This window comes from Frieseomelitta varia, unplaced genomic scaffold, assembly GCF_011392965.1.
Source record: "Frieseomelitta varia isolate USP_RPSP 00005682 unplaced genomic scaffold, Fvar_1.2 scaffold_14, whole genome shotgun sequence".
In the NCBI taxonomy this organism is placed as follows: Eukaryota; Metazoa; Arthropoda; class Insecta; order Hymenoptera; family Apidae; genus Frieseomelitta; species Frieseomelitta varia.
Window position 1 is genome coordinate 195,395 of NW_025109083.1, and position 23,642 is coordinate 219,036.

At 26.2% G+C, this 23,642-nt stretch overlaps 2 protein-coding genes across 3 annotated transcripts; one reads left to right on the top strand and one right to left on the bottom strand.

Annotated features, from left to right (window-relative positions):
* The first annotated feature begins 1,967 nt into the window (after window positions 1-1,967).
* LOC122532191 lies at window positions 1,968-3,626 on the top strand. 2 transcript variants are annotated; one of them, XR_006307464.1, is made up of 3 exons: window positions 1,968-2,504; window positions 2,684-3,442; window positions 3,473-3,626. XR_006307464.1 is itself a non-coding variant. In XM_043660747.1 (2 exons), exons 1-2 carry the CDS (start codon window positions 2,277-2,279, stop codon window positions 3,377-3,379), a joined length of 924 nt encoding a protein of 307 aa, XP_043516682.1. In that variant the 5' UTR covers window positions 1,968-2,276; the 3' UTR covers window positions 3,380-3,626. The 2 variants fall into 2 exon arrangements, 1 of the variants encoding a protein (XP_043516682.1); XM_043660747.1 differs by having other exon boundaries at window positions 2,684-3,626.
* A 6,580-nt stretch (window positions 3,627-10,206) lies between these two features.
* Window positions 10,207-22,557, bottom strand: LOC122532183 (fatty acid hydroxylase domain-containing protein 2). Its single transcript, XM_043660734.1, has 6 exons — window positions 22,379-22,557; window positions 13,276-13,405; window positions 13,043-13,146; window positions 12,137-12,464; window positions 11,288-11,560; window positions 10,207-11,078 (listed from the first exon to the last, which is right to left on the bottom strand). The coding sequence occupies exons 1-6, from the start codon at window positions 22,404-22,406 to the stop codon at window positions 10,919-10,921; spliced, it is 1,023 nt and encodes a 340-aa protein (XP_043516669.1). The 5' UTR covers window positions 22,407-22,557; the 3' UTR covers window positions 10,207-10,918.
* Window positions 22,558-23,642: the final 1,085 nt, after the last annotated feature.

Genomic DNA, 23,642 nt, shown 5'->3' on the forward strand with positions numbered 1-23,642 from the left:
TTTAGCCGAGTGACTAGGCAATTTTTAAATCAACACTTTGCAAATAAATGGATTGGTCGAGGTCCTATTGCCTGCTCGTTCTCCGGATCCATTAGATTTTCATTTGTGGGGATATTTAAAATTTATTGTATACGCAACATCGATTGAAAATGCTGAAATATTACGAAATAGAATAGAGAAAAGCTTCCGACAAATTCGAGAAACACCAGGAATGATAGAGAGAGTAACCAGATCAATGACAAGACGGGTGTAGGCTTGTCTTCAAATGCAAGGTGGTCATTTCGTGCATCTTTTGTAAAAGTAATTAAAACAGAAAGTTCATTATATCTCATAAACGAAGACAGATAGGACATATGACTTTTATATGACTTTTTTTCATTATTTTTAGGTGTACAATCAGCTCCCGAAGTGGGTCCCACAAGTTACGAAACACCCTGTATATCTACAAAAATAAATTATGATTATATATTTAATTTTGATAAATTTTAATACTTTCATCTTAGTACTTTAACTTAAATATTACTGTAATTGATAACTAATGATAAATTATTTGGTGAATATGTTATATATTTCTAATTTTGTGATTTTGATTTACGAATAAAAGAATTGTAAATTCTAATTGAAATATAAAAATTTTTATTTAGAGGACATGTAACAGAATAAGTTAGAAAAACATTTTCTTTTATAATGAAAAAAGTAGTTAATGTAAAATTAACTAACATTAAAATGTAAATATCACAATTGTATTTACGATTTCTTTGTTTTAAATAAAATTACAATAAAGTTCGTTGATATGAGGAATATAAAGTATATTTAATATAAGAATTATATAAAGTTTTCGGATACTTATGCTGAGAATTGCTTTGATTTGTTATATCTTCGTGAAAAAGATTATAGAGCAATCTACCTCTAGATTATAGAACAATCTTTTAAAGCATGGAGTGTTCTATTGTTTTTTTTTTCAAAAATATTTCTATATTATTTAGGGAATAAAAGGCGAAAATCCCTTTTTTTGAAAATCTAGACGCCTTTACGGACATTGGAAAAATTTTTTTCATAACTGAATCCATGAATCTAAAGAATCTAAAGATAAAATTTTCTCCTTTCAAGATTCCTCAAACGCTTGATTTGCGATATTTTATTCTATTAAACTTTGAAAAGTGTGTGATATTATGTATAATAAAAAAGATTCTTACTACTAAATATTACAAAATATTTAAATCTCAAAATGGAATAGATATATGTATATAGATAAATTCAAGATTCAGGAAAATCTTCAAATAGATGACAAATCTCTTATGATAACAGATATTGCAATTAATACTAATTTTTTAAGAAATAATTGTACTATTATATTATTAATACGTCTTTTAACTGAAATGTCGAAAAATTTATGAACTCAAAGTTTGTTTCGCGCTAAACTTGGATGTACTATACACTATTCAAAGTTCAATAGAACGGCGACAAAAAATCGCACATCAAGCTTCGACAGGTCGTTTTAAGGGAGAAAGTCCAATTTCTAGGTTCACGGTGGACTCAGTTATGAAAAAAATTTTCTAATGTCCGTAAAGGCGTTTGAACTTGAAATTTTTCAAAAAAAGGATATTTTCGCTTTCCATTTTATTTTTTAAAAAACATTTTGAAAGTAGAACCCAGGTAGATTGCTGTATAATTTTTTTTCACAATAGTTTAAATCAGTATCAGTAACTTCTAGCATAAATTCAAATGTCTGGAATCTTATGCATTTCCTGGGAATATATGTTTAACTTTATTAATTTCACTTCTTCTATTATCATTAAATATTTAGTTGTTTATAACAGTATTAAAAAATTGTATAATAAAATTTCAACAAAGTATAGTTAATATAGTTAATAAATTTGAATATTGAATCAGAAAGAATAAAAGAAAGAGAAACGGAACGTTATGAAAGGAAATTTATATTTCCTTAATTATGGATTACCTTAAATATGGATTATTATTTTGAATTTAACTTTTAAATTACGAAAAAAACAAAAAAAGTTTTTGAAATCGTATGCAACAATATGCATTTAGGTAGTAAAATAAAGTAATTTACGTACGTATAGAGTCTATTTACATTCATATGTTTGTGTATATATACATTTATATACAGTAGTTCATGCGTGCTCACGATGGAGCGAGAAGTTTCTTAGTGGTTGAGACCACTTTTTTTTAGTTTTTCTATATTTTTATAAAAGTTTTAACCAGATTTTTCTACAACCAATCGTATCACGAAATACAATTCCATAATTAAAATAATGAGTTTCTTCATAATGCAGAAATTCTATGGATTAATTCTGTTTATATGGCTTACATCTATCCTAACCTTATCTGTCAGCGATGAAATTAAAACAGATGGTGATACGACTCAGATGTTGACATTAAATGCAAACTTTACTGACAGAAATTCCAAAACTGAACATCGAACTTCGTCTTCGCCGATTCAATTTATGCCTGAATCTGTTGATTCTACTAAAACACGAAATGTATGTAGTAACAGCATTTGACAATTAGTAAATACATAAGTAATTATCTTTAAACTTAAATTACACTATTTAGAAGTCGAACAGTGTGTTTGATATATTCAAGATCTTTTTGTTTTGAATAAGCTACATATAACAACAGCAAGTAAATATATAACTGAAATATGTAAATATTATTTCAGAAAAATGTTGCCACTCCTTTAATTGCAGAAGGTGGTCCAATTCCAATTGTTTCTATTATTGAGTCAATACCTACTGAGTCACACAAATATGTAACAAATGTTGCTGACAATTTAGACATACAAACTAATGTATTGAAAGATGATGACGTTCCATATGTAAAAAAGAAGACCACTTCTAAAATTATATCAAGAAAAGGAGCAATAAATAATGTTTCTTCCAATAAAATAATATTATCTGATGATACAAAGTCAATAATTAAATCTTCAACAACAGTAAATGTTCATAATAACGAAAAGATCGTTAATAATTTAAAGTTAAATGTTACTGAAAAGTATATAAGCGACGCCTCAAGTATTACTGTAAATAATACTTTTCATTTTACAAATACGATGCCACAAAAATTATCAACTAATGTTCCTATAATACCATCATTAGTCCAAGAACACAAACCTAAACCAACTGCAACAGTAATAGAACCTAATAGTGATAAACAAGCATTTATACCTCATATGAAAGGTTCCCATTTAGGAATGCCAAAGAAAATTAATTATGTTTTACCAGTTATTGTTACTCTTATAGCTCTGCCAGTTTTGGGTGCTATTGTTTTCATGTTGTACAAACAAGGTAGAGATTGTTGGGACAAAAGACATTATCGACGAATGGATTTTCTTATTGACGGAATGTATAATGATTAATATCTACAAATGTTATATCATTTAAAAAGTTAAATTATAATGTTAATTTCATATATAATGTATATATACTGTATACTGTATATATATACACACATAACAATCGATTATACTATTCTGCCATTATAGTTGCAATGAAGATATATGTTTCATTTACAAATATTTATATACAAATTTTTTGTTTTATTACAACATTTGTATATATATTTTTTTTATTCTATTGCCTTGATATGAGATTCATTACTGTGTTGTTATTTTCGTTTATCAATTGTATGAAATTTGAATATTGATGTTCGTAAATTTAGACAAATGGTGCTTAGAAAGGTCAATATGGAAATAATAAGAAATTTGTAATTATAGCAATGATAGTTTTTTATGACTCTTCAAAATGAAGTAGTTTTGAAATAATTTTAATCTCATTTTGTAAAATAATTATTGAAGTGTTTATAACACAAATGTATAAGTAAGGAAAAGTACATTAAAATAATTATTGAAATTAGTAGTTTTAATGAAAAGATTTTATCTATAAATGATTTATTACTAATTTATAAATGTCAGTAAAATTTTTTGATAAAAAAATTAATATAGTGAGAATTTAATTGTGAAAATGATATATAATAATATCAATTTTTTTTAATACTTAAGTAAATTTTACTGAAGTAAATTTTGTAATGTAATATAAAAGATGTTTTCATGTTAAAAATTTATTTTCCCTATTTTCACTTAATTTCCTTTTCATTAAAATTTGATTGTATTTCTTAAATGTAATAATGTTTTTCATATTAATTTATAACTTGTAAAATAGTAATGTCTAATGTCTGATTTGTATAATTTCAATTTACTTATTTAGGTGTTCTATTTTACAACTTTTTTATTTTGAGAAACATATGTTTATATAAAATAATGATTAATGCTACAAAAATTGAATGTTCACTTCTAAAATTATTTTTTTTTTAAATCAATTATTTTATGTTGCATCAATTTCATGGGTTATTAAGGACAACAGAAGGAGGAATTTTTACATTGTTGTAGGTGTTGGTGTGTTTCAGATATTGTAGCAGGCTTGATGATGTTCCACTGTCCATTAGGTTGTCTTTTAGGGTGGGTTTAACTCTGATTGTTAGTTGTTTTCTTAGCAGTAGGTATACTTCGCATTGTAGTATGAAGTGGTTAGGGTCGTCTTGCACCGTTCGCAGAATGGTTGGTCTTCTTTGGTGAGTATGTATTTGTGTGTTATTTTCGTATGTCCGATTATTGTAGAAGTCATTTTTGATAATTAGCAGTCGTGGTTTCACTAAGATTTTCCATTCGTTGTTCCAATGGTGTTTGATTTTTTGCTTTAGGTGGACAAGAATCGAGTGATAGGTTTGTGTTGTGGTAGGGGATTGTCGAATTTGCTGCTTCCTTAGCAGCTTTGTCCGTTCTCTCGTTCATTTCAATTCCTGTGTGGGATGGGACCCATATTACTGTAATTGAGTTATTGTTTTTTATTGATTTGATGTAGGCGTTTTGGCATTCGTGGTTATATTGTTTAGAATGGTCCATTGGTTGAAGATGGCGAATTTTCTATTGTATTTGGTATTTAGTAGATGTGGTTTCGAGGGCATGTTTTAGTGCGTTAAGTTCAGCGGTCGAGATGGACCTGCCTTGGTGAAGCTTGATTTTTGTGGTTGAATGTTCGAAGACGATCGAGTAGCCGGTGCGTTTTGGATTTTTGAGCCATCTGTATAGATATGTGTATGATCTTGGTATCTCTGGAATAGCTTCCAGGGATTTAAATGTGTTAGGATTGGTTTGTTTTTTGCCATGTTTGCGTAAATCGGTGTTGGTTGTGATTATAGGGACAGTCCATGGTGGAAAACTGGGTATATTTCCTGGGGTTGCCAAGATGACCTTGGTGTTGAGATCGTGTTCATATTGGAAAATTCTATTATAGAATGGGAATGCGGTTTTTTTCATTTGATGGTAGCTGCGTTCTGTCGAAAGATGTTTAAGAATGCAGGGTTCTGAGGGGTGCTAGAGATTTTAGCAGCGAACTTGATGCTTAGATGCATTTTTCTGTTTTTTAGAGGAACTTCCATTGCTTCGCTCAGGATGTCAACAATTGGGCTGGTTCGGAATGTTCCCACTGCTATCCTAATTGCATGGTGGTATATAGGGTCGAGTTTTTTGGGTTTGGTGGCTTGCAGAGTTGTACACGATAGATCCATAGTCTATCTTAGTTCTTACTATTGTTCTGTATGTTAGTAGCAGGATGTTCATATTTGCATCCCAGTTGTTTACTGCAATTGTTTTTAGGATTTTGAGACGTTGGTAGCATTCCGATCTAAGTTTGTTTATGTGCGGTTTCCCCGTTAATCGAAAGTTAGGCCTAGTAGCTTGATTGTAGATGTCTCTTTTAGCTCTTGTCCGTTGAGGCTTAGATGAATGTTAGTGTGGTGTCTACGTTTGCTGAACGTTATCACTACCGATTTAGAGCTCGAGAACTTGAATCCAGTATTTAGTGACCACTTTTGGAGGTTGTTTAGACTGTTCTGTAGTAAAGTTTGGGCGGTGAGTGGGTTTTTTTCTCTGCATATAGTGAGGTCATCAGTGAATAAGAATCCTTTGACCGGGTTAGATAGGTTTGTCATCACATCATTTATGGCTATGAGAAATAGGCTAACGCTTAGGACTGATCCTTGTGGTACGCCGTTTTTTATGATTCTTGATGAAGAGAGATAATTTGCGATTCTAACTTGGATGGTCCTTGTATGGAGGAAGTTTTTGATAAAGTTGAAGATGTTGTTTTTGATTCCGTGCATTTGTAGGATTTTTAGAATTTGGCACCTCCATACCATATCGTATGCCTTTTCTATGTCAAGACATACAGCGATTAGTTGTTGTTGGTTGGCAAAGGCTTCCTGTATCTCTAGTTTCTAGATTGATTAAGTGATAGATGGAATGGAATTGCCGAAAGCCGCTTTGGAATTTGATGATCAAGTGATGCTTCTCGAGGTACCACCGTAGGCGATGGTTTACTATCTTTTCCATTAGCTTACACATTGTGTTCGTCAATGAAATAACTATTGGGATCCATGGGATTTTTATCTGGTTTTAGGTTAGGAATTATTGTTGCTTTGTTTCCATTTCTGGAAAGACATTGTGATTCCATATGCAGTTGAATATTGAGAGTAGGTAGTTTATAGCGTTTTGTGGCAGTAAGGAGAAGGTTTGGAATGTCGTCGAGTCCAGGGCTGGTATTATCACATCTACTTAAGGCGTACATTAGTTCTTGGGCGGAGGTTCGTTAAGAGACGCTGTTGACTGTGGGTCATTATCAGTATTTGGCAATAATGGTTTGGCCTCGGTTTCTAGTTTGTACTTCTGGAATTCTTTTGGTTGTTATTGCTAAAGGTTTGCTGGAATGTGGATGCTAGTATTTCTAAAATCTTCGCTGGATCTGTGGTGAGGGCACTGTCTTCTTCTTTTAGAGCAGGGATTGTGTGGTATGTTTTGTTTCCTTTGATTGACCTGATCTTTTTCCATACTTCTGCTGTTGGATGAATTAAGGGATGAAACATATCTTAACCATGACTGTTTCTTGCTATCTTTAATGATTTTCCGGGATAATGCTTTGTACTTTTTAAAGTTAATGAGGTTTTCTTGAGAGTTATGTATTTTGATTGTAGGCGTGCTTATAGTTTTTGACCGCTTCAAAACACTGTTCATTCCACCATGGAGTGAGTTTGGATTTTGAGTTGCTTGAGGTAGTTTTGGTTTTGGGAATGGCTAAGTCAGCGGCTTCTATAATGATGCGTATGAAATTAATGAGTGCGGTGTTTATTGAAGCCGGTTGGATCGGGTTTGGTTCAGTATAATGGGAGATGGAAAATGCTACAGACTCGCGGTAAGTTGTCCAATCGGTTTTTTCAAATTTCCACTTAGAAAGTTTGTAGGTGTTATGGCAGTAGCTAGTATGGTATGTGATCTTGATCGGGAAGTGGTCATTATCGAATAGACTACTTTCCACATTCCAGGAAATGTTTTGAGCGATTCTCGGGTTGCAGAGAGTCAGGTCAATTGCACTACGGCGGGCGGATGTGATGCGGTCGTGAAGTGGGTTGGTTTGTTGGTGTTTAGAAGGTTTAGGTTTGTTTCGTTTATTAGTTTCGCTATGATAGTTCCTCTTGTGGGATCTATAAAATATTATGGCTATTGAAGACTCCCGTGATGATAAATGGTTTTGATAATTGGCTAAAAATTCGGGTAAGTTCAACTTCATCAAGATGTTGGCTGTTAGATATTACATATATGTAGGTTTGTAGGTAGCATAATTCTTGTAGCCACAACTTCAAGGTTGAATGTGATCGCAATCTCTTGTCTGTGGATAATGTCCTTGATGTAGATGGCGTGGTCAATGGAGCGATTTTTGGTGAAAGCTTTGTAGTTGAGTTTGCCAGAGTTTAATCCTTTAAAGTTCGTTTCCTGTAAATAAATGATTTCCGGTTGCTCATTATCCATTAGTGATTGTAAGTATTCCAATCGACTATAGAATCCGTTTAGATTCCACTGAATAATTTTTATTGACATATTTTAATTGATGATTGAAGAGATTTTATGGAGAATCGTTTTTGGTGTCCAAGAACCAATTCGGGGAATGAACGGTAGTTGAAGAGTCGTTTTTCGCAGCTGTAATGGTTCGTCGGTCTTGTGTTAGTTTTTTAGCTAGTCATCGTATTCTGTTTTTTAGGCTTCTGTCTTTGAGTAAGGGGTGGATTGTTTCGATCATGTGGAGTAGAGCCTTAGTATCTTGAGTGTAGTCTTTGATAATGTCGATCGGGTTGTCTGTACTGCACGCGTTTTCTAAAAGACTGTTGAATTGGTAGTAATTAAGGATAAAGTTATTTTTTGTGTCATCAGGGGTTGGCTTTACCGGTTTTAGCATTTCATCAAGTTTTTCGATGAACCAGGTTAGCGATTGGCTACGCTTAGGACGTTTTATGATGGTGTTAGGCGTTGATTCTTTAATATTGCCAGCAGGGGTGGTCTTGGAATTTGTCGGGAATAGGAAAGGGTATTTGTTTCCGTCTTCTGAGCAAAAATCTGTACACACAGATAGTGGTCTTTTATAGTTGGAAAGTTCGTAGTCGGTTAAGTCGTCTATTTCAGGTAGGGTTTTCCGATGGTTGTTGGTGGCTTCGATTTCAGTAATGTTTTAAATATTAGGAGGAATATTTGTGTTGTATTTGTGTGTTCTGTCTTGTGTCTGTTTGTTTTTAGGTTCTGTTGTTTTTACGTTTGTTGCTGTGGGTTGGGATGGATTGCTGCAATCTTTGAAGACGTGGCCTTTTTGTTTGCATAGAAAGCAGTTGGGTTTATCCGTAGACGCGAAGATTCTGTACTGTGTATCATCGTGATTTATTAAAAAGAATTGGGGAATTTTTGTGAGGTCGTCTGGGTTAATGAAGATCTGTCTTCTAAAACTCATTATATGAGTAAAGCCTGTTTCCTGTACTCAAGGAACGTTAGTTTGGATGTCATTCGAATGTTGATATTTGTGAGGTATTTTTCTATGTATTCGTGTGGTATAGACAGTGAGACATTCGAAAGTATTAATCTCTGGGCTGGATTGATTAGTGGTTTGACTGTAGTATGTACGTTATTGATAGTTATTGTTTTGTGGTTAGTTACAAAGTCTTGTGCTGTAGTCTTTCTGTCAAGATAGATGCAGATACGACCGTTGGAGATTCCCAGGAAGCGAAATGGATAGCTTCGGAGCCAGTAACTTTGGCGACCGCGAGTATGTAGTTGTGTTATCAATAGCGTCGATTAGGATTGCTTGCTCTTTAGTTGGAAAAGAATTAATCATTGTAATAGTAACATAGGATTTTGCTTGTGTAGTTGGAACATTCGATGGGTTTATGGTAGGTTGATTGTTGGTATCTGTGTGTAGAGGCCTCGTTGTTGGTGCACACTCTCTGACTTATGGTGTGTCGGAGATGGGGAATCTACCCATACTATGAGGCACATTATCACAGCACTTTATATTGTACTCTGTATGATCGGCACTCGCGAGCAAGGTAAACACGTCTGTTCGGTTTGAACGCTCGAAAGAAACTAAAATTATTATATTATAGAATATATCCAATTATTTTATTTGATAAAGTTCCAGAAATTGTTATTACAGTGATGGAATTTTATGAACTTTCTTGTTTATTTAATATTTATAAAATTTGTTATTTGCACTATGTTAATAAAGTAATAATTATATATATATATATATATATATATATATATATATGTAGTATATAAATGTGTAAAAAAATCATTATATTCTTATAAAATATAAATACTTTTAACTAAAAATATTTGATTATTTTCCATGTTTATACATTACATTTCGTGTGAAAGAAAATTCATAGTTTCAATTTTTATTTTTTATTAATAAGCTTGTTATATAGGTACATAAAATTATCTATATTAGCATTGTATGTAAACTATAAAGTTTATACTGATAAAGAATAACGTAACCATTTCATATAATTATAAACAAATTATAGGATAATTATAAATATGACATATATAATTTTTGATATATGTTTCTTTCGCATAAAAAAAATTTATATGTAAAGAAGTATAAATGAAGCTTCAATTCCGTAATTTGTGTTTTTAATATATGCATATAAGTCTGATTAGAGAAAAACATTGTTAATATTAATGTTCTTAATATTTTTAAATAGTTTGTCTTATTTTGCAAATTTAAAGCTTTGATGTGCATAATTTTTATGGCTTATAACAATCTACAGTAATTATAATTTTTACTATAAAACTAAAATCGTAATTTCACCTTAGATTAAATTTATTGCTTTTATTATCGAATTAAATATAAAAATAGCAATTGTCACAAATAGTTTTCTTAATGTTGTAATTTCAATACAAACATAATTTTGTCAAGTATATAGATGTTTCCAGAATATTGCTATGTTATGTAATTATTAACAAGATAATGTCCGATGAAATATCTGATATATTTCTAAATTTTCCAACAGTGTATTTGTCGTAAAAAAGATATTCTAATAATCTAAAATTCATCCATTATGATAAAATTCTTATAATATCAGGATTTTCTTTTTATAGATTTAAATTTAAAAAACAAATGTAATAAAACATAGTTATAAGTTTAGAACGATTTTTTTTATATCTGTTTCGTTAAAAATACTTCACAAAATTACATTTTTCGTATAAAAAAAATTGTTTAATAATAATATTACAATCACACCATTGTAAAGTTTATAATAAATTGCTTACAAGTTGATAATAATAAAAAATACGCAGTTTTAATAATGAAAAATAATAAGTAAAGTACATAATAGACGAATGTCAATCATTGAAAAATGTTAACTTTTACTACACCTTGTTAATTAATCAATTGTTTTTAACGATTAAAATAAAAGAAAAAAAAAAAAGAAAAATACTATAAATATAGAAATACCTTATACTGCATTTCTATATTAAACATATTATATTGAACTTTTTTCACGAAGTTCAATAAAATACTTCCTACTTAGATTTATACTTTACTTCGTCTGGAAAAGCTTCTCTTGGTGGAACCAAGCTAAGCATCATTACATGACGTTGGTAAGCTCTGGAATTACGAAACTGCGTGTCTGTTCCGTGGATTCGATCCAATACTCCCAAAACTCCAAAACACTGATTAAATCTAAAATACAATAAATTCAGTATTCAATATTTATTTTATATAATATTAATAGCATTAAACTTCCATACAAAATATAGTTATATCGGTAGAGATTTATTTAATATTAATCAAAAAGTAAAAAAAATTATTTCACAAGAATATAAATAGTATAGTTCAATTTACTTAACATTAAAATATAAATAATTTCAGAATATATGGAAATTACTTACTTTAAGTGGTGAAAATCGTGAGCTTCTGGAGATGGAAAGAACGGTAGATGGTAACCAGAATGAGCATTTAATGTAGAAAGAATAGCAAGCGAGAACCAAAGCCAAGCAGTAGCCACATGAGAACCTACGATGAATACTCCCAAAAACGGTGGTAATAGATTCGAGCCAATGTGTTCTAAAGGGTGGCAATATAGCGATGTTACAGCTATGGGAGCTGTCCATTCGTGATGCTGCTTATGTATATACTTATAGAGATAGCGGCTATGTAGAAATCTGTAACGTAATTTTACTTTTACGTAAGTTTGTTTACATCTACACAGGCATATAAAATGCTAAGTAAAATACACGTATATACTACAAAGAATCATTTACTCAAATGTGAGTTTAGCTGTTCTGTAAGAAAAGTTAAACATTATTTTTTATTAGTTATCTTGTTTGAAAAATTATAATAAATCTTAACCAAATAGTAAATAAAAAATTATGTAAACTATTATATTAAATGCATTTATTTAGCATACATAAATGCGTACATTTAGCATTAATCGATACCTACGTTAATATATTATTTTTTAATTCCTTTAAGCAATACACAAAATGTTTTATTTTAATGATTTATCTAAAAAAAAAAAATACTGAAAAGATTTAAGAACTTTGTTATTTGGAACATTTAATTTTTTCAACTCATCGTTAGTGTACATATTTCATTTTAATAAATAAATTATTATGATAGTGTACATATTTATTTTAATAAATGAATTAATTTAGAGAATAAAACAGTGGTTTTTTCGAGCGATTTAAGCGAAAAACGAGCACGATACTTTTTAATATACGATAAAAAAATTTTCATACCTATGTGAGTAATAAAATCCAATTTCCTCACACAATATGTGAATGGCGATTTCAACAAGCACCCAGTGAAAGGTCGGCAATTCGCGTACAGAGGGATAACCGCGCCATTCCATAAAGTGATAACTGACGTACGCTAGAGGAACTCCAACAATGATCTGATTGAACAGTACTTGAGCGATTACTTTGCACAATTCTCTTGTGTCAACTGGTTCGTTCGTACCCGGTTGTATTTTATATCTTCGTAAAGCAACTGGTCGATTAGTTATGTCCAGAATTGTGTAAATCCCGCCGAAGAACCAGTATACAAAAAAAGTTAATCCTAATGAGCCTAAAAAGTGTTAATTTTGTAATTCTTCCTGTAGAAATATTCTACATTTTTACAAAAAATCGGTAAATACACATAAGACAATAAAAATGTTCCAAGATAAATTTTCAATAACAATAATATGTAACATAGAAACTTTATTTCTTTAGTAATTTTTTTTTTTTTAATTTATGATTAACGTCGCATCTACCTTCTGGTCATTAGCGACGGCTAGGTACTGTTTCCTTCTTTTCAAGACGATTATATCTTATACACTTCTCTTTTTAAACAAGAAAAAAATGAAAAAAGTTAAAAATGACTCAATTGTATATTATCGTATATCGAGTTTTTTTTACAAAATATAGTACATATTTTTCTCTTTGTCAATACATTTAACGTATTTAAAATAGTCTCGTGAATTACTTAATTTATGTATATTATAACTAAATAAAAATTGAGATTATTTGTTTTTTGTGATAAAATTCAACAATTTCAATGACGCATAATTGATTGATGACACATAATTTGTTCGTTTCAAATAGTCTTTATCTTGGAACTGTTGTGTACTTTATAAGTTTATTCTCTGTTTTATCTTGGTATACCGTGAACCCAAAGCGTGACAGGATCATTTCCTAATTTATCTAAGATTTTGTCCCATTGCGCTTGCCAGAAATCACCAGAGGCTCCCCAAAATCTTTGTAAATGCCTAAGGAATGAAATGATTAAAAAAGGTAACGCTAAATATCAGTCTTACAGCCATAACATTTTTTTTTTGTATTTGATCGAATTACAAAAAATGTAAAAGTCATTGTCTACATCATTTGTTAGAATTTACCATGTTAGTGAGTTGCAGAATGCGGCGAATCCGATCACTACGGTTCCAATTACGAAAAGAACGCTTCTCAAACTTGAGAGTAAAGTTGGTGGTGTTTGATTTTTACAATCATCGCCGGTAGCAGGCGTTACTGTAAAGAACAAATTGTTATTAGTTTTATGTTTTTATAATTCTTTAAATTCTTTTTGTCTTAAATGAATTTTAAATCGTTTCAAATACTATTTAATTTATTAAATAGTAACTTGATTATTGGAAGAGATATTCTTCGATTTTTGTTTAAAAATTTTACATTTGTATCATGTATATATGTTATTTAAAGTGATAAAACACTTAATTTTTATATTTCTGTGTAGAAATTTATAAATCTTATGAAACTTGTCAGGCTGTAATTAATTTTTGCAGAAAAGAAATTATATAAAGTGTTGAATAAAATATAAGTGATTTTTTCTTGTAGTAATATAAAGTAAATATACGTAGAAAAATCTTTAAAAAGCGAATAATAAAAAAGTATTATTTAATACTTGCAATTGCAATAAAGTACTGTTTGATATTTAATTAAAATTTTTATCTAATAGATTTATAATTTTAATGTTTCTATTTAACGCATTTTTTTCAATATTTATTAAACTATTTTAATCGCCAGTCTTCGTAAATATATAAAAAGTGAAATACTTTTTTCGTCTTACACTTACGTTTTTATGGATGCTCATGCGATGGATATTTTTGATATAAATAAATTAAGGAGCTTTCAAATAAAGTCGAGAATAACAAAATTACGTTGCAAAAGAATCAAGTTTGTCAAACATTGTTATTGTTACATGCAGTAAGTGAATTTGAGTAATCGTTGACATAAACAAGAATAATAATGGAGAGTTATAAATTTTCTAAAAAACAGTGGTAATTAAATTTGTATACTATGTCCGAATTCCATTTTATACAAAACTATATTTTTAATAAAAATATTTTATTTTCCATTTTCCATTTATTCTTACATATAAAATAACTTCTTGTCACTTTTGTCAAATTGAAAATTAATCAAATATATATACATTTGATGTTTTCAACTCTATTTTTTAAAACTAAAACTTACAATGCAATTTTATTACTTTTAATTTTCCTCTTATTTGACTGATATCATGAATTCAAGTTTGCGATGTGTTTAAGATAAATTATATCACATCATCAGTTTGTGAAAAAAGTAACACTTCTAAAGAGACATGAATTTTAAAATGTTTGCAAAAATTAATTTTAATTAACTATTTATTACGATGAGCAATCATAATTACTCAATAATTTCTAGAACAATGTTATTCAGGTTGTTATTTCTATTAATGACAAAGTATAATGTATAAACAATATTTTATGACAAATTTTAAAAATTCAAATCCAATTTCTGAAAAAATGTATTTTCTTAGTTACGTGACGTTTTCTAGTAAATTAAACAAATTTTTAAAATATTTTGAATTTTCGTTAAGTATGACAATTTTCAGTAAAATATAATGTCGTAACTAGTAACGATTTTCATTAGTTGCTTCAACTCCTCAACCTTGTTAACATTATACTCTCGAAATTAATAATATTTACAATTTAATTATTAAAATACATAAACTTTTATTAAACATTATACATTACATTAATTTAATGTTTAATATTTGAAAAATTACAAATTGAATTACGTCAACTGATTATTTAAATAATTATTTAAATTTATTTCCTAGTTATGTAATATTTCATATGTTAATTTCAAAAAATAATAATGATAAAAGGTTTAACTTATATTTAAGAGTCAAGACAATAAAAAAAATGCATAAAGAAGGACACTATTTGTACAACACGAACATTATTGGATAATGTAATAATAATAATTTTTATATAATTTTATTTATTAATTGATTTATTAATTGAATTGAATGATCGATTTCTGAAATATTTTATATAAATCAAATCAAATCAAATGACTGAAACAATGTTCAACAATTACTGGTTATATTTCTATATACTTTCTTTATATAATAATGCAAGTGTATGATTTAAGGAAATAAACAATTACTTTAAGGAGAATATATTTTTTTGACATAATTTCTGTATTATTATTAAAAATAACATAGCTTAATTAAAAGTTAAAACTGAAATATTTTTAGAACTATCAATTATATAAAAAAATATTTCAGATAAAAATTGAATGATTTCAGGAAGACTGATTTTATTTGATTTTTTCAATCTTTAAAATACATATGCCTATTCTAAAATATACTGTTTATTGCAATATTGTTCATCTTTCAAGATAAACTCAATGTAAATTTCATTTTATATTAATTATTCTAAAATTTAGATTAATGAATGAACTGTATTGTTCAATAAAATAAACAAATATTGGATAAAAGAATTTAATTATATTCAAAAATGTTTGAATTATATTAAGTCAAAAAATTATTTTCGAAAGTTGAAATGAAATATCCTTTTATTAATTCTTATATTATTTATTATATTTATCACAAAATTTTCTGATTTTTGAATTTTTTAATATATTGTTTTAATTTGTTACATAAAAAATATTTTTGAAATTTTTTGTGTAATTTTTTTCGTATTTTGTTTGATCCATTGCATACTTATAATTTTTAATAAATGTAACTAATACATGTCATATTTAGTAAAAATTATTGGTTTTAACCTGTTGTGATTTTAATATTTGAAATTATTGATTTTAATGAAAGATGTTTGCATGAATTTTGTTTAATATTATTAAAATTATATACAAAATCAAAATATAAACAAAGGATATTAACGTAAAATAAAACTATGAATATATCAGTATAGAAATAGTCTATCACATTGATTAAATCAAAGATGAAAAATACATCTGTATAAGAAACAAATTATTACACCATATATTATTTATTACTTCCAACAACTTGAAACAGTAGTTTTGCGTAATTAAAGGAAATGGAAAATTGAAAAATAATTGAAAATGTGAGTTAAATATACATTAATAGTTGTAACGAAAACTTTACTTGTATATTGCATGTGTTATATAATTCAATATGTTTTCTTTAGCTTCATTTTATATTAAAAGTTGCTATTATATTAAAAATTAGTTAAAAACAGAGAAAAATAAACAACTGACTACTTAACTTAAACAGATACTACATGCATTAGCAGTATATGTACCTGGAAATAAATTACTTTATGTCAAATTTTTTAATTAAAAATTAATTAAAAATTAATTAAAAATTTTAATTAAATATTATATATAATATTTTAATAACTATTAAATGATCTTGATTAAATAATATTATTAATATTAATGAACTAATTTTATAATAACTTTTTACTAATAATCGTAATAAAATTTGTTATGAAATATGTCTTTGATTTATTATTTTTTGTATGTAATACAAAAAATAATAAAATTTTATTAAATAATTTAATTTGCAATAAAAAATATTCTACTTTGTTCTATAAATATGTAGTGACATATTAAAAATCTTACTACTAATCTTTTTCTACAAAATGAAAGACTTGAAAATATATTGATATATTGATAAAAGTGCAATTAAACAGCTCCAATTTAAAACACTTTTATTTATTATTTAGGCCTTACTATATATAAATGAATAAATTTACTGAATAATTAGTAATAATTTACTAAATAAATTTTAATACATTTAGCACAAGCAGATAAAATGTTGATATTTTTTAAAATTTTTATTAAAGTAATATACTGCTAATAATAAAAGAAAAATTCAAATGTGATAAAATGAATGATGCTTCAAAAAAAAAATGGAAGTGTTTGCTAAGTTACCTAAAATTGGTCAGTTATTTTTTATATCGCATTTCTTTTTTAGATTTCTCTTTTACTATACAAATTTATATGTAAAATTATATTATAGTAAATGTACTTGTAATATACAAAATCTGATAAATTATATTAATATATTTAACATAATTATATTAATGATTTCGACATTTTGAGGATGTATTTATTCATATGTATAAATAAAAATTTTATGCATGTAAATTTTGGTGGTAAAAGTTAATTTTTGATTTCATGACCAATGTGATACTTGAATTTACAAGTTCTAGAAATTTTGGGAAATATAATTGTATAACAAAAAAGCGTAAAAATTATATGTAATTTTTAGAATTTTGTATTTATTATACATTATATAATTAATATGTTCGATCGTTTACTTCTTTAAATGATTATATAAAATAGAATTAATAATAAATTCCAAATAATCTGTAATTACTGTATAATTAAATAATAACCTGTGTAATTATCTGTATATAACTTGTATCTCTTATTTTAATCTCTTATTTTAATAATAACATTTAAACAACAAAAATATAGATATATTTGTGATTAATATAAGAATAACGAAATTTATAATAGAATTAATCAGAAATTAAAGATTCATAATATGGATTTGACAATTTCAATAATAAATCGATTAGGAATATGATTATAATTATAATGTATTTTTAAAATTTTTTAATATTGACTATTAATGATTCTTATTGCTAATTTTTTGAGTGAACATTTCATTTGTTTTATTTGTTCAAGAAAACAATAAAACATGATTAAATTCATTAATTATATGTAATTAAAAACTTACGTATAATTTTTTATACCTTTCCTGTCAGGTTTATGTTTCCTAGAATTTTTATAGATTTATGATGTGCGTATATTTTACGTGAGTAAAACTCTAATCATTTTTTTTTACCGAGGACATAAATATATAAATATAAGTCATCTACGGAAGAAAAAAATTTTCAAGGAAATATTTACTTCTTCCATAATTTAACAAATTCTTAATTAATTCTATTATATATTATTTAATAACAAATAATATATAAAAGCATAAATATATAAATTTATACTTCTAGTATAAATATATTTTTATATTTTAATATTCCTATACTTCGATATCTTATATTTTAGAATTATAAAAATAGCATATAAGGAAGAATAATAAAAAGGAAATTATATTAACTGTCGTTTAAATTAAAAATTCATCATGTAGAAAATTGATTTTTTACTTAATTTTTAAACTAACTGTTTTAATTGTGTTTTTTTGATTTTAATATATTGATTTTAATTTTTCAATTGTGTTGTAATTTACTTAATTGTAATCTAATCTTATAATATAATATTTGGACTATGGACAAATTAAAAAATATATAAATACATAGAATATATGAATTTGTACATTACATTATTAGACAAAAATATATAAAATATATGGATGGCTCAAAAGCCAATTAGTGTAGGACATCTCTCATTAAAAATAACTTACGCCAATATTCTTTTGATCATTTATGGCCATTATAACATAATTATTATGACATTATAACTAAACTATTTCATCGACTAATGATTTTGATAAAAAAAAAAAAAAAAAAAAAATGTATTTGTACGGCACAATCTCTTTGAATGGAAAGTTACTTGCATTGATTGGATTCTGAGTCGTCAATATTTCCAATATTCCTTATAATAGTTTGAGTGAAAACAATTCAAAACAACATTCCTTAGTTTGAGTGAAAACAGTTTTCAATTTCATTTCTTATAAAATTATAAATTTATATAAAATATATTTGAATGAAGATTCAAAGAAAGATCCCCTTGTTAATGTCAACTATTTCCTTAGTTTCACAAATCTCGTACACAATATGTGCCATAAAGTGCAGATTCGAGAAAAGGAGAATTTGATATATATATATAGAGGATATATGTTTCACGTAATAGTATGTTTCATTCACATTTTGAAGTATATTCTCGTCTTTATCTTCATGGGTATACTTTTCTGATGAAATGAAATATCAAGCAATGGCATCGCGAAATTGATTAAACATGCACTTTTCAATTTCGCTTATTCAATCTCGACTATACCTACAACGTACGTTGTTAAATGATACATATTAACCGAACCTCTATTATTTCATCCTTGACTATGCTCAATATAATCGTTACTTCGTCATTCATTTCTTTTTGCTTATATTATCTAATGTTTTGCTAATCCATGTTCTTACATACGTAAATTGGCTAGTAAACACATTTATGTTTGATGTCTGATTAAGTTTTTTTGAGAATTTTAAATATAAGGATTAATAAAGTTCTCAAATATAATATAATTTAATTAATTTCTCACATTTAATATTTTTTTATAATTTATTTATCTTTATTTAGCAGTTTTATTATAAAAAATAATTTTATATATTGCGGAAGAAAAAAATCTGTAAAATATTATTTTTGTAGCATAGCACACAAAGACAAAAACATTTGATTATATTATATTTAATTATTAATTAATCATTTACAAATTTTGAAAATGTATAAATGTATCAGATTTTAAAAATAAAACATTATATTACAGTAAGAAAATATTAAAACATTTCATTATAAGAAATAAAAATTGTAGTTTAATCAAGTTATATTCTTAACTATATATATAGTACCTTGTTATGAATTTTATCTTAACTATCTATGAATAAGTGCATGCAAGATAAAAATATTAAGTATTAAATATTACTTTGAATTATGCTGTTTCTTGTCTAATGTCTAATTCTGTTCAAAAAAGTATTCGCTACTTCTTGTAAATGGACCTTTTTGAATTATGTTACTTTGCAATATGATCTATCACAAATATGCGATATGATTTTTTTGTTTTAAGTATTATATCATTTAAACAATTATTTATTATTTTGAAAAAATCATTTAAAATTTATATTTGTTCAAACTTCTTTACGTCTATGCATATTTCTTATTATCTATAAAAGCTTAGTAAACGTAATATGTTTGAATTAACTTTAAGATCTTAGAAATCATAATAAATTATTTTTTAAAAAATTCAAAAATAGAAATAAAATTTTATATTAATTAATTATTAAAAATTTAAAAATAAAAATAAAATTTTATATTAATTAATTATTATTTGTTTTTACTTTCTAATTTTTTTAAATCACAAGATATTATTCTAATTCTTCAGAAGTGCACGATGAAAACATTCTTTATATTTTTAAATATCAAGATATATAAATTTCTTTATTCTTTGAAATATTTTTATATGTGCCTATAGAAGACAAAATTAGTCAAGAAAAACATTTAGAATATTTCAGTTTTAATGATAAAATTTTTAAAATATCAAAAAGCGTTCTTGAATTTTTGAGAAAGAAAAGATTTTATTTTACGTAAATGTAAAGATTGTATTAAAAAATTTGATAAAATATTCGGTATATTAAACAAATTAAATTTTGTATTTTTCTAAATATTGATATTTTTGTAAAAAGTTAAATTAATAAAAAGATTTTCTCGTTTCTTTTCAATAAAATATTAAAGATAATAATTTTTAATTTCTTTCTTTTAATCTACATCTTTAGAAGTTTATATTTAATGTTTAATTGGAACTATGAATTTCTAAAGTTACCCATATTAGTTAAGATCTGAGTTTATACATTATAATTATAAATCTCATTCAATAGATAGGATATAACATAATAACATAAGCTTATACAATGTAAATATTTATTTGTTAATCTTTTATTCTAAACTAAAATTCAAATTATATTTTAAACAAATTTGTATGTAGCTATATTTAAAATTTTTTTTACATTAATTAAAATACATAAGTTGGGATAAAAATGATGAAATATTTTCTTAAAAAAATCATTTTTGTAAAAAAAAAAATCCAAAATGTAGATAAATAAACTTCTTTAGATATTGAGCTAGATTTAAGATAAAAAACATGATTATATTAAACTATTATTCATAATTTGCAAATAGAAATATGATATATAATAATAAAATTAAAAAAATTTGATAATCAAAATTTTTTATAGAAATCATATGAAATATACAATTAATATTTCGTTATATGTACAATTAATTATCGTATATATAAATATTATTAAATACAATTAAATACAGAATGTTCATTTAAAAAAAGAGATAGGATAAGAAAACGAAATAAATTTTATAACATGAAAATATTTTTACTATACTTTGTTAAAAATATATGTAATGAGTGAAACTTTTCTTATTACGTGATTTAATTTGAAGATTGAATCGTAATTTAACTCGATTAAGGTCAAACATTGCTCTCGTAAAATTTGTCCTGTTACACTCGTGTAACGCTAAACAATACAATTATAATTTTATTCAATTTATATTACTGTATAATATAGATTATAGGTACTATTTTTATTTCAAACAAAGTTTAATCTACAAAGCATTATGTGTATACTATATAATCTGGAATTATTTAATTAAAACATTATATAAAGTTTAAATTTAATGTAGACTAATACATCCAATACCTATTTTTCATATGCTAGTAAATGTATTGACTTTATTTTAAAAACTAGTTTTTATTTTTAGAATGGAGTATATCATAAATTGAAAAATTAATTATATTATATGCATTAATTTTTTCCGTAACAGCAAGAATGAAATACAAAGAAAATACTTCATTTAATGCCAATAAATAAATAATTTAATCTATGTTGATATTATTATTCATGTATATCTATAACGCATAGAAATTCTTGTACAAAATTGATTATATTCTTGTTGTTTTGTATAGTATGATAAATGGGGTCATGTTAATATCTTGATGTGAAAATACTAATTTCGTTATTGATTAAATTCATATCGTTCAGGTTGTGTCTGTGATCGCGAGACCATAGACAAGTTGGTAAAATAGAAAGGATCATTTCCTCTTGTTATTACAGTTATCGTTATACAATGTCGAACTTTATTAATCAGTAAAAAAAACAATGACAGTTTGTTGCATTCAATCAATTAATATGCGTTTATTTACATTTCTGTTTACAGTTTCCTTCCCTCCAAAAGTGTATATCAATAACAGATACATGCATGCGTATACACGTACATGCATTGACATCACATTTAAAATCGTGGAATGAATGGAAAAATGTTACGAAGGGAAAGGAGTACAATTGATTGTTATTGAACTATTTAAATAAACGAAAACACACAGTTCAACGAATTATGACTTCACTTGTGCTAACTGTGATAGTGTAGGTTCACTCAACTTGGACACGTTTTACTTAAATGTTAACGGAAAGAAATCGAAATGTTTCCTACCTTTGTACTGGGTCTGAACATCCATCATGATTGACGATGGTAGCGTTTACGAAAAAGCCCACGAGAATTCTTATGTCTGAAGTCAATGGATCGCATTTGCCACAGCATACATGATAGTCGATAAACGCAGACCGTTGATACTGGCAAATGCGCCGTAGCACCAAGCTCGTACCTCCAGCTCGCTGTGTGTATATATATATATAGTATATATATATACATATAGATAGATATATATACATATATACGTCACTTATACATAAACATGTACCTTTATATATACTATTATATGTGTGTATATACACATACAAATAGATATATATATATATAATATTTGGAAATATAAATACACATACATAATAAATATACATACATAATAAACTATATTCTATAGTGCACAATGCAGTTTATATACGCATTTTTACGTAGTAGAAATATATAAGTAGTCTTGTGCATTTACGCGTACGTATTAGGTTAGAACTGTAATTTTTCACTCTCATCAAAAGCTGATTATAATCAGTGTGACGAAAAAAAAACTTCTTTCATATATTTTATGTATATATATATTTTTTATTCCTTGTATGTAAATTAGTAATAATTGTTAATAAATTCTATATTTACCCTTATTTATTATATATCATTATACATTTTAAAAATATACTATAATAAATGGATTTTTCATATTGTTCTATAGGTGCTGAAATTACTCATAACACACTATACATACACATGAATCAGCTGTTATCACCTGTTGTGTAGTGATGTATATTGAAACGTATGTTACGTATGTAATAGGTTACAATAGGATTATTTACTCACTAATGATCATCTCGAGTAAATAATTATTTATTTATAAAATACTAAGTAAACCAATTATTGTTAATTGACTATTGATTTATAAAAGAAAATAAATAGAAGGTAACGTATAAATAGTCTTAACTATTTACACTCGAATATGAAAAAGCCGAAAATTAAAAAATGAACAAAAAATAATATATTGAATCTTATTAAGAAATTATTTTTAACAACATTGTTTTTTATATAGTTTCATATTTTTATAATTATGATTATCTATGTATCCTAAATAATCTTATTTAACAAGTATAAAAATTATTTAATATGTTTGAAACTGCTAATTTTCGATAAAATATTGTAAAATAAAAATATAATTAAACTTTAGGTTTCCACAATATATGTATATAATGGAAGTTTCAATTTTTACTTTATTAATATTAAATTAAAATTCTAATAGACGAAGAAACATTAG